Consider the following 12,168-nt stretch of genomic DNA (forward strand, 5'->3'; position numbering starts at 1 on the left):
GTCATTATATAGATTTAACAAACCTCCGAACGTTTAGAAGGCCCATTCATGTGAATGGAACTTTTTGCAGCACTCTGAAGAGCTGTGTAATAATTCCATGTAATTACTGATTTTATTACCTATCTGTGTGCAGGAAGCACCAGCATTACAGCTAGTTACAAAACTATGTTGTATGCTATTTAAGCACAATTGTGTATAGTTTGTTATACCTTAAAATGGCATTTCATTTTTTTGATTCTACTTGGAAAATACATTTCTGCAAAATAGGTAGAATTAGATGCAATCCATGATCACGATGGACTGCGTTTCTTATGCTGCTTTGCTTGCAGACTTTTATCGAACTGAAGCTCATTTCTTGGTTGCATTGAGGTATGAATTAACTTGTATTAATAACCTTTAGTACCTATTAGTAACCTTTTGAAGTAATGGTTTGCACCATGTAGATTGGGAAATTCTGGGACATGCTGATAATATGAATTTAACATAGAAACTCTTTCTTTACCATTCGTTTTTGAACAGTTTATTTTGTACAAACGGCTCAGGTAGATAAACATTTGATTTTCAGTTTAACAAGAATCCATGATACGCCTCATGCTCATGAACCTCATGTTGTTCATTCCCATCTCCCTGAAGCTTCTGTGCTCTCCAGGCATCATGTACATCATTCTGCCTCTGAAGTGGGGCTGCTCATACATGAGCCAGTGGCCATCCATAACATTGCAGGACTGGCAGTCAGACATGCGGAAACGGTCCATGATTGAGTCACAGTCCTCCATCAGCTCAGACATCTGACCACCGAAGTTCTCCCTCTCGTAGATCCTCATTCTGAACTGTCCTCTGTGCTGTTTTGAGACAGTTCAGAAATTATTCTATTCAGTCATTCAAATTATCACGCCATGACAGTTTTGACACACTTGAGTTGACTAGGCATGTTTGTTTCTAGAAGTCTGTACTATAATGGCTGTGAACAATATGCATATTTAGTGTGAGGGTTTTCAGAGTTGTATGTGTTGGTTTAGTTTTATGCTAGAGACCTTTGTGAAGTTAGGAATTCCCTCCTCTCAGTCCAATATACTCACTTGGGGAATCATTCGGCAGGAGCGGATGAAGTCACTCATCATGCCCATACCCATCAGCCTCTGGTTGTCGGGATACTCGCCCCTCCTCATGAAGAACTGGTTGCCCATGAAGTTGGGGCGGTCGTAGATCATGAAACAGCCGCTCTCCACCCTGATGGAATTGCAGCGACTGAGGTAGGAGGACATGTCAGAGCAGTCGCTCATGCACTCATAGGAGCGCCCCTGGAAGTTCTTCTCCTCGTAGAACACGATCTGAAAATACAGATAACAAAGTAAATTCCGCTGAATTGAATCCTCCACACGGCGATATATACTGAAATTGTTACAGAGAGCGATGTGTCCCCACTTGAAAATACAACAACAAGACTACATGATAGTATTTCAATCCATCAATGAAATACACTATGCCTAAAGATGTGAAAATGCAGTAATGATTCAGTCCCATACCCTTCCCATGATGATGTTTTAAGTCCTGTCGCACACCTGCAGTGAAACCTGTATCACCAGCTGCCACTTTTATACCCAACTAAGAACCCAAACCATCTGTGGCACCATTGTACTAAAGCCCTGACTCAACAGCATACAGTATCAGAGGGGTGTGTTCTTTGTCAGAGCGCGCTATACTGTAAAGGGTTATTTGATGTTGGTGACTAGATTATCCATTTCCATATTGTTCTCTGCATTGCCTGAAAGCAAAGAAAATTCTGTGCCCTGAAAGCAAATTTTCGAATTTAATCTTTTTTTGACCGCAACTAAATGTATAGATTCAACCTACATGCACAAGTGTTACCATATGCAATTTAAACTTAAAATTTCCTTTAAAAAAAAAAAAAAAGAAAGAAAGAAAAATATTGACTTTTTAGAGATAAGTAGATTTGCTAAATCTCGGGAAGGGCATATTAAGGACAGATATAATGTTGCTAAAAATAAAACACATGACAATGACACCTTCATGCATTAAAAACCTGTTTTATATTGATAGCCATTTTGTATATATCCTTATGATGGATGAAAATCTTTATATGGTCCTGATTTACAGTGGACCTTGTACATTTACTCAGTGGATTAAATGGACATGTGCGATTGTCAAACTTAGACTGATAGAATGAAACCTAAATATTCACTTAGTGTATATTTTATGATGCTTCTAATTTTGACACCATAAAGTGTAATGTTATGGGGAATTATCTCAATCTACTGAAAGGTTCCTCTCCTGCATGTCACCATCAGAAGTGGCCAGAGGACACAATTCCTTTACTTAAGTCAAAGTATACACCTCGTCAAATACTCCAAATACAAGTAGTACTTGCTTTCAAACATGCTGAAGTATTCAAAAGTACAAGTATTTGTCCTTCGTAATGTATTGTAATGTTATGTTTATTTTGTGAACAAGAGGATGTACATCCGTTGGTTGTTCACAAGGACTTAAACAGACCTGGCATCTTTGTTGTTCCTTGCATCCAGCATCAACATTTTTCCTTCTCTCATGAATTTGCAATTGTTATAAATTGTTGTTAATAGTTGTTCATTCTCTGTTCAAAAATGTAAAACATGTTCATCGCCGAAAACAAAACAGGATAACTAAATGATGAGTAATTTACTTACCATTTAATGATGTTAAGATCCAGCTATGTGGTGAATGTCAGGTGATTGTCTAATTTCATTTCAAATTTGCCATGATCATGGAAGATATTCTGAAGATGAATCTGCTCTCACTATCATTACAACAGCCAAATTCAAATGTAACTATTGAAAAAAAGAACTTTTAATATGGTCTATTACATTTAAAGAATCACTTCAAATGTCCTTAATAGTAACGAGTACTTCATGCTCATATTTCAAATGTAGTGGAGCCAAAACTACAGTATTTGCCTTTCAGATGTAGTGGAATATAATTCGCAAGTTTCCAAAAATATAAATTTTCAAGAAGAGTACAGATACTCGAAAATTATACTTAAGCACAGAAATCAAGTAAATGTACTTAGTTACTGCCCAACCCTGGTCACCATTCATAATGAAATTGTGGGTGCATGTCTAGGTTTCACTCTATCTACTTAAAGTGTAACTCTCACCAATACGCATCCATAATTATGTCGGAACCGCCACTTTTACACTTTTGTTTTTCGGTCAAATGGCATTTTGAATGGGAACCGTAGGAACACTACTATTTTATACATGATGGCGTCATAATCTATTTTTAAAACACTAAGAAGGCTCGACACAACATAAAACTTTGAAAGAAGTACTGTATCATCAGTGTCTCTACACACTCAAACATTGAACACATTGTTTGTGTACACAGAGTTTACTAAAAGAAAAGGTTTGGACAACTCACTTGGTTTTCGTGCTCGCTGCTATCTTGCCAATCAAGGAGTGAGTTGTGGGGACATGGCCCTGGATTGGATTAACTCCAACATGTTTTGACTGGACAACAAATATCATTAGTTATGCACATCATCCCTGCTCATATTTATAAGCATCCACCAATGTGATTTCTGGACTGTTTATGGGGTGAAAGTAGTCTGGTTTTCACCATACTAAGCTCAATCTTTTAAGATTGAACATTAGCCTGGGGAGGCTGCGCTTTGTTTCTACTGCATTTCGCGTCGCTTAAGTTTCGTTATCGTCACGTCACCGGCCAATAGGCTGCCTGGACTAGAGTATGGCCGTTTCTGATTGGAGCCAAAGGTTCTGGCAGTAAACAGAGCAGATAGATCTGCTGGTTTCCAGCCTGAGCTGCCGGGCGAAATTCAAATTCCCCGGAAGTTCAGGCAGGGTTCACCCAGCCTAGGGTGAAAGTAATGCTCACCTCACAAACTAAGAAAAGAAAAGAAACTGTTTGGAAATGTTACATCTCATCTCCATAGAAGAGATTGAAGTTACAATATTGAAAAGGAGAAAAGAGAAACAACAGGTGACTTCCCAATTTTCTCCATAGGTTTGTATTCAACCTTTAGTGCCCATGTACATGTATGGCGCCTTTCCACTACGGGGTAAAACCCCGGTGTTTGGGGTAAAGCCTCGGGCTTGACGTCTTTCCATGATCGGGGCCGGCCCAGGGCCGGGGCTGAAACGGCCTCAGTCCGGCCCCGGAGTTGGGCAGGGCCAGCCGAGGCCAGACCGAGGACTTCGAACGGGAGTGGAAATGGAATCAAACGTAATAATAAGGTAAGTAAAAGAAAAGAATTTAGCCTAGCCAGCTACCGTTATTTCAGTTATTTATTTCGAGAAAACAAAAAGGGAGATAAAAATGGACGCTAGTTTTCATTGGAGTGAGGAAGAGGTGCAAGCTTTGTTAGCCGTGTGGTCCGATGAAAACATACAGGGTGCATTTGGCTCTTCGGTTTATACAAATGCAGCAGTGTATAACGATATTAGCAGCCGTCTGGCTGAGCTAGGTTATAGGCGGTCGGTCAAACAGTGTCGGGAGAAGCTAAAGAAGCTAAAATCCCAGTACAAGGAAGCGAAGGACCACAACAAGAAAAGTGGCAATAACAGAAAAAACTTTAAGTGGTTCGACACTATCGATATTGTCCTAGGAGACCGACCTGCCACCCAAGGGGGCGTCACTCTGAGCTCAGTGGAGCTTCTTGAAGCAATGGTGTCTGGTACTACTCAGGGTAGGCGGAGCTTTTTTTTTATATATAGGCCAATAAGCTGTGAAGGGCACTTTATATGGTTGTTTGTCTGTTCTGCATAAGCTATTATGTAGTCGATGTTAATGTCATAAGTATGAGAGAACCGGAGCGATTTCAACTGCATGGACTACATAGAAAAATGAAATGAAGTTATGCTTAATTGTGCTCACATGAACGGCCATAAACTAAGCTTTCCAACTATATGTAGCCTATATAGAAGGTATACCTATTACAGAAACTATCGCTAGAGAACTGCATCCAAAGTTGACATGGTTCTCCTGTCACGATGTCAAAAGATAAATCAACTTTTAAAGCGGCGTGGACAACGGGAATGACACGCACTTTGCAGTACTTTGCAGGGTAACATTTTGGATATGAACTGCAGTAGCCCAGCCTATTAAGAGATATAGCCTACATCTATCTACCAAATAGTTTGATTAGGCTATGTCTTCTCAGCACAGACTTAAAATAGCCTATTCGACATCACAGAGATGCATGCATGGTTGCATCATAGGAGAGTGAACTACATAGCATGACCTAAAGTGTTATATGTCCTATTGCAGGTTCGGATTGTGAATCTCAGAACTCTTCACTTCAAGAGAGTGACATTTCTGGAGTCCTGGAACTTGAGACCATCGAACCTCAATCTAGGCCTTCATCTACCCCTGCCCCCAGCACATCCACCCCTGGCCCATCTTTCTCTTTGCCAAGTAAGATGTTCAGAACGGTCTTATAGCTGTTTTAAATTAAAGCCTCTCTCCATTTCATAGGATAGGATGTATATCATCAGATTTTGAATGTATTTTGGCACATGCATAATCCCGAAATTGTCCTGTAATAAAATTATTTCAAAATCTTTTTTTTTTTTTCAGAGAAAAGGCGAAGGGGGTCGGACGGAGTTGCTGATGTGCTGCGAGAGGTAGAGGAGAAAAATCGAGAGGCTAATGAAAAGCTGCTTGAGGCCCAACTCCTCCAGAGAGAGAGGCAGCTGGAGTTTTTAAAGGAGTGTGACGTTGCTGAAAGAGCGGAGAGGGCAGCTGAGAGAGCAGCAGAGTTGGAGGAGAGACGTGCAAGGGAGGCAGCAGAAAGGGAAGACAGAGAGGAGAGGGCCAGATTCAATGCCAGTTTTTTGGACATTTTTGCCAAATTAGTTGACAAATTGCACAAATGATTCAAGAGGGCGTTATTTACAATTTCAACTGTATTTATTGATGTTTTTATTTGTGTTGTCTTTAATTAATTAAAATTTGTGTTGAGAAACAAACACAGCTCAAAGATGTTATGGTGTGGTAAAATATTGCAATAGGCAATCACGGACAGCCCTTCCACCCTGTCCCTCCCCTTGGCAGTTCAGGTTACCATTTTCTCTGTTGTCTGCTATGGCATCGGTCCACTCCTCACTGAATGGCTCTCCATGTTGCTCACAAAGATTATGAAGAATGCAACAAGCCATGACCATGTGATTGATTTTGTCCAGATGGCAATCATTTCTTTTTAGAAGACAACGCCACCTTCCCTTCAGTCTCCCAAAGGCATTCTCAACAACACAGCGTGCCCTGCTGACAGTTCTGTTAAATCTTTGTTGATTACCATTAAGGTGACCATTATCCTTGAACGGTTTGAATAGCCAGGACTGCAGTGGATAGGCCCCATCCCCCAATAGGTAATAGCCTATTTCTTTCCCACAGATGTGTTGTGTGTGTGTGTTAAAGTAATGGTTTTCAGCCAGGTTCCAAACATTGGACTGCCGTAGCACTCGTGCATCATGGAGGCTACCTGGTGCTCCCACATGCACATCCCAAAACATCCCCCTCCCATCCACAACTGCTTGAAGGACCACAGAATGCCACCCCTTTCTGTTGAAGTAGTCTTGATGGTACTGACTTGGTGCAATTATGGGAATGTGTGAGCCATCAATTGCACCCACACACTGCCTCATGCCCCATCTCTGTTCAAAAAACGGAGTGATGTCATGCAGTTTTGCAGGGGTGGGTGTTGCTAGGAGATCTTTACCTAACAACTCGCATACAGCAATACAAAATTCATGTGTGCAGCGGCAGACTGTAGCTGTGCTGACACCAAACAATTGTCCGATGCTTCGGTATTCTGAGTTTGTGGCCAGCTTCCACAGAGCTATTCCTACTCGTTTGGGTAGAGGAACACACTCCCGAAAACTTGTGTTTTGACGCTGCAACCTCCGGCCAAGCCTATTGCACAAGAATTGAAATGTTTCAGCGCTCATCCTAAAATTGGAGATCCATTGTGCTTCAGTGTAGAGTGGCACTATGTTCTCCCACCAATAGGCATTTTGTGGATAGGCCCATACAGCTGGTGACAACCGCTGACGATACACTGTGATTATCTGAAGTTGAAATGTAAAAAAAGGGAGAAAAAAAAAAAGACAATTTCTGCTCTTCAATCAGTCTGATCATTTTTGTTAAATAACATAGCCTACACCTACAACTATACATCTCTATAATAATATCAATGTAGCTCATACACTTTAGGCTACTGTAGTGAATAACCTGCTTTGTTAAGACTTATACTGCCACCTACTGTAGGCTAGCCTATATAACAAGCGCTATATTTCATTGTCTTGCCTTTTTTATCGATGAATTTCTATTTGTGAGTTGATGCTGAAACCAATCAAGATCGCAGTCGTCACATTCGTCGAGTAGAGCCATCACTCTGCGTTTTCTTGCGACCCTACGCATCCTCCTCTTTTGCCTGTGAGAGGCCAACATTATTTGATACCGCTTGGCACGTTTTGTTCGTCTCTCCTCATTTTCTCGGAGAAAACAAAGACACTTGTGTATAAACACGAACAACATGAAAAAGTTTTCCACGTCCATCTTTCAGCAGTAGGCTAGGTTATTTCACCAACGTTTTTAACGTATTTTGTTTTTGTATTTTTACAGAATGTTATGGGATTGTCAGCCTTTATGACAATGTAATGCAGAACCATTTAGGCTACCGTTGATATTAGGCATAGGCCTAGGCTACGTTTTAGTTTCAGCACCAATGTCGGAAGTTACTTCTGCTATGACAGACGGCGATATGCATCTCTCCCGGGAAATTAACGTAGGCTATTACGTTTGTATAGTAAACATTCCAAGTTCACGTAAAACCCCGGTGTTTAACTCGGTAGTGGAAATACAACACTGGGGCTAAGCACCGGTGTTTAAGACCGGGGTAAAGCCTGGGGCCGGCCCGGGGCCGTAGTGGAAATGTCCCAGTAGTATGATACGATGTGCATTATACATGAAGATGGATGGGTCAGTGTACAGACAACGACATTCTGAAAAGCTGAATTCAAACACTTTCCATGAAACTTCTTAAACTTCTAAATGTAAAAAAACAAACCCACTATTAATTACTCAACCGATTTAATCTTGGTTGTGTAGTGTTTGATGAGTACTAACCCCCCATTCCCTCTTTGATACATTGGACTAGCCTGGTCATACCAAACCCTCGTACTAATATCGTACAATGAAGGGAAATGAAAATTGAGCAGAAGCTTACGGAGGGCTATGCCAGGCTAACATTGGACTATCACTTGGTAAATGTTGCAGACCATTCTGGGTCAACTGCAGTCCACTAGTGAGCAATGGTGTGTTTCCAGGTCACTGCTGAATTGAAGAGAAGGAATTGGGGAGCCTAGTTTCAACCAAGGGGTAGGCAAACGCTTGGAGAGTTTAGACCATAGACATATATAGACGCTGCATTGGACTTTAGAAAGTATGACAAGAACACCGCCATATTGCTTAGGGCAATAATCGACCAATAGATCAATGGAGGTCTATGGAGAAACAGGTCTCTGAGTGGAAATGATCGGAGAACAGACCCTGTGGGCTTTGTACAAATCTAAACATATGGGGATGGCCTTGTACATGTAAAATCGCACATTTTTTGTGTTGTATTTGACAGTCTTATAAAGGCTTGTAGAGAACATGTTTTGAGTTGGCTAATACTAGTGACTAGTGTGGCCAGGCTAATTTCACATCAGTTACCTATGGTTTTGTTGTGAATTGAAGGCAAATTAATTCTGAAATGTAACATTACTCACATAGTCACTTTATTATAATAGTATTCATATTGTCTTAACCTGTCAAATTTTTGAAAGTAAGCCTACCTGTTAGCTCGTTGCTGCCATAGCATAGCGTGAGTGAATGAACTACAGTAAGCAGCCAGGGCATGATAACTTTAGGAAAAGTGTAAATTTCTTTGTCCAATTGAATTGTTAAACATTACATTTTCTGGAGTCATGTAAAGACAAAAGTTTCCACTTGTCAAACGATATCCGTATTATCTGTCTCCTATTCATGTTGTCAAATGCGGTCATTTGAATGTTGGTTGTCAAAAAGCTTGCCGTAGTAGTGAAATGGTAACGTTCGAAATGGCAAAACTTAATGGCGTCATGAACTCATTTCCTATTTTAAACAATCAAAACGGCCAAAAGTTTTTTTATGAAACTGGTATATGTCAAATATTTAAATATTCAAGGAGTCAATGAAAGGGAGTCAATGGAGAGATAATAATTATTTTTTGGTCCTGTTCGAATAGTACTGTGCATTTCACATTAGGGTTGGGTATCGAGATTCGAGAATCGATGGGAACCGGGACAAGCTTTCCAATTCTCCCGGAATCGTTCAAAAGTTTAAATGTCAATTCCTAGTATCGATTCCCAGTCTGCGAACCGGAAGAAGAAGCCGCTAAACACCAACGAAGAAGGTGTTTGCATAACCGAGCTGAGGCAACAAGAAGACGATTTATATTGTAGTTGAAAACAGCCCTGTGAGAAATGTATAGTAAATGTCATTCAGAAAGACCGTTGGTTAGCTAGCTCATTTAAAATATCCAAACTTTTTTGACCCCGCCTTGTACAAGAATCGGAATCGAGAATAGTTAGGAACCGGAATCGAAACAAGGAATCGAAATCGGAATCGGAATCGTTCAAATTCAAACGATACCCAACCCTATTTCCATGGATTAAAGTTTTCCGTCATATGACGGATTTCCGTCAACCGGAGGCGCTAGAGGTCAATCATGAGATTGATGCAGATCCGGGGAGAAAATATTTAGGGGGGGGGTGCGGCGCGATCTCCCTTGCAAGCTGCAGTGATGGTTACACCTCTTGTTGAACCCTGTTTTGTGATAGGCCTGTGTTTTAGCCTATGTTAAAATCTTCGTTGTGCGCAAAATAAATAAATAAATAAATAAATGCGTTCGTGCAACTGCGTTGATGAACATTAGGCTACTACTAGGCTACTACCACTTTTAGGCTGCTACTACTAATAATCATCATCATCATCATAATGATACAATAATAAACGAGAGAAAGGCCAATTGAAACAGATGAAAGAATAGTCTTGATTTATAGCCTAGGCTACTTTGGAGCCGCATGCTTAACAGCCTATATTAGGCTTTTGTAGGTTAAACAAGCTTTGCAGAAGTTCAGGAAAGCTGTCGTTTTTTCGGTTTAATTAGTCTATGATTTGGGCTATTCTTCATAAAAGTAAAATGAAAATAAACAGTAGGCCTAGTTTCGCCAGTTGTAATAGTAAGCTATAGAATAACTTCATGACAGACATCCACGCACTAGCTGCGCAAAGTTCTGCGTTGTTTGCGATGACTTCTTGTCCGCACTTGCTAGTTCCCCGATCTCATCAAATTAGACTACTTAGAGGTCGGCAGTGTTGGGGAGCTTAAAGATGAATAGTCAAAAAGAACATGGATATAGCCTACTTTTGGTCATTATTAATAGAGTCGGGTGCGCCCGAAACGCAGAGACAGACAACGGAAAAGTGTGTGTCTGCGCCACGCCACTATTAGGCTATCCTACTGTTTAGTTCAACTGCTAATTTCTCTAAAAATAATTATAATAAGCCAACAAGGTTAATTTATACAATTCAAAAGGATCCAGTAGCGTAGGCTATGTCTATACAGTTTGCCTAATTTGTCTTCTTCAAAGAGAAAGTCGTAGGTCCGCTTCCAATAAACAAAACTTATATAATAGGAGTCCTATGACTGACGCGTGTTCTTATAAAAACGTCTTGTCTTCCAGTTAATATTCTTGAATGTTTATTGTAACAAACAGCACAGTTCTCATACAATTGACACGACCAACACGGTCAGAAATACCGTGGAACTCCTAACATTTCTGCCGTGCATCACGTTCTTACCCAACAACTAAAACGTCTTAAAGTGACATGCACCTTTAATTAAACAACATGTCACCTAATCACACAAAGTAAAGTTACACCAAATTATATCCTGACATCAGAAAACATCAGAATTCTTTAGCATATTACATTTCAAATCAATTATTCCAAATCTTCAATAACAGAGGCCTATCTGACGGTTAAACCTGTGAGTTTTAATTGTTCATGTCTGATAACAGGTGAGGAATGTTTTGGAGACATACATGCATTTTAGGCATAATGCTGGCCCTAATCTCTGACTGATAGTGCACAGAATTTATGCATTTACATAACAGTATTTAATAAATGTTCTCGGGGGTGACAGTGAGTTTTTTTTTTTGGGGGGGGGGGGGGGGGTGGCGGCCAACGGGCTATGGCCGGCCCTCGGAGCACTCTTAATAAGCAACAGTGTGCAGTATTGAATAGCTAGGCCTACTTTAAAATGTGTTACTTGTAAACAGAGGGTACAATTAGTCTGTATGGCCCTATTTTATGTAGGTCTACGCTAAGGCCCTTCGATTTTTTTTTTGGACAAAAAATGTTCAGTCAGATGAGTTTTTTTCACTTTAATCCATGTATTTCACATATGATGTGTGTGAATTTAAAAGTTAATTTTTCACGTCATTTAAGTACTGTTATTCAATAGACTTTAAAAGTTATGTTAGTTTTGTGCGAATCTGCCCAGTGGACTACATCTCTTGTCTCAAACGATGTACGTCACCAGCATTAAACGAGCGGCTTGCTAGTTAGCTAGTTGTTATGCTAGTTAGCGGTTACATCTTGCTGCCAACTATGTCACTTTACTGTAGTTTATGTACAGTCTATGGACAACTTATTTGGAGTGTTTAATGCTCTGACTCATGGTATTTTCACCGGCAAGGGGGGAAGCTCAAATAAGACCTGGCTGTTGCTGGTGTCGGTGGCTGTGCCTGTGAAGTGGGCTAACGTCACTAACTCAACTGATGCGTTTGTAGTCGCTGGAATAACGATGTTTCACAATGTTGTAATTTACTAGTTACGAAATGAACTGCAAATGTCTTAACATGAAAATGTGTCTTTAAAATTGACAAACATTATGTGTAATTCATGGCATAAGACGATCGGGACCAGAAAATAATTTATCTTTCTCCATAGACTATCATTCATTTTTTTTCGATCTTAGGTCCAGTGGACCGAAGTTGCGGCTCCCGTTGACTTTCATGTTACAGCCAGATTAGAGCGGTCACGTGGTTAGTGGTTAGCCTCACTAGT

At 40.4% G+C, this 12,168-nt stretch overlaps 1 protein-coding gene across 1 annotated transcript; it reads right to left on the bottom strand.

Annotated features, from left to right (window-relative positions):
• Nucleotides 1–504: 504 nt before the first annotated feature.
• Nucleotides 505–1,560, bottom strand: LOC134078409 (gamma-crystallin M1-like). Its single transcript, XM_062534346.1, has 3 exons — nt 1,527–1,560; nt 1,080–1,331; nt 505–842 (listed from the first exon to the last, which is right to left on the bottom strand). The coding sequence occupies exons 1-3, from the start codon at nt 1,533–1,535 to the stop codon at nt 567–569; spliced, it is 537 nt and encodes a 178-aa protein (XP_062390330.1). The 5' UTR covers nt 1,536–1,560; the 3' UTR covers nt 505–566.
• Nucleotides 1,561–12,168: the final 10,608 nt, after the last annotated feature.

The sequence above is a fragment of the Sardina pilchardus genome, chromosome 4 (assembly GCF_963854185.1).
Source record: "Sardina pilchardus chromosome 4, fSarPil1.1, whole genome shotgun sequence".
NCBI classification, from domain to species: domain Eukaryota; kingdom Metazoa; phylum Chordata; class Actinopteri; order Clupeiformes; family Clupeidae; genus Sardina; species Sardina pilchardus.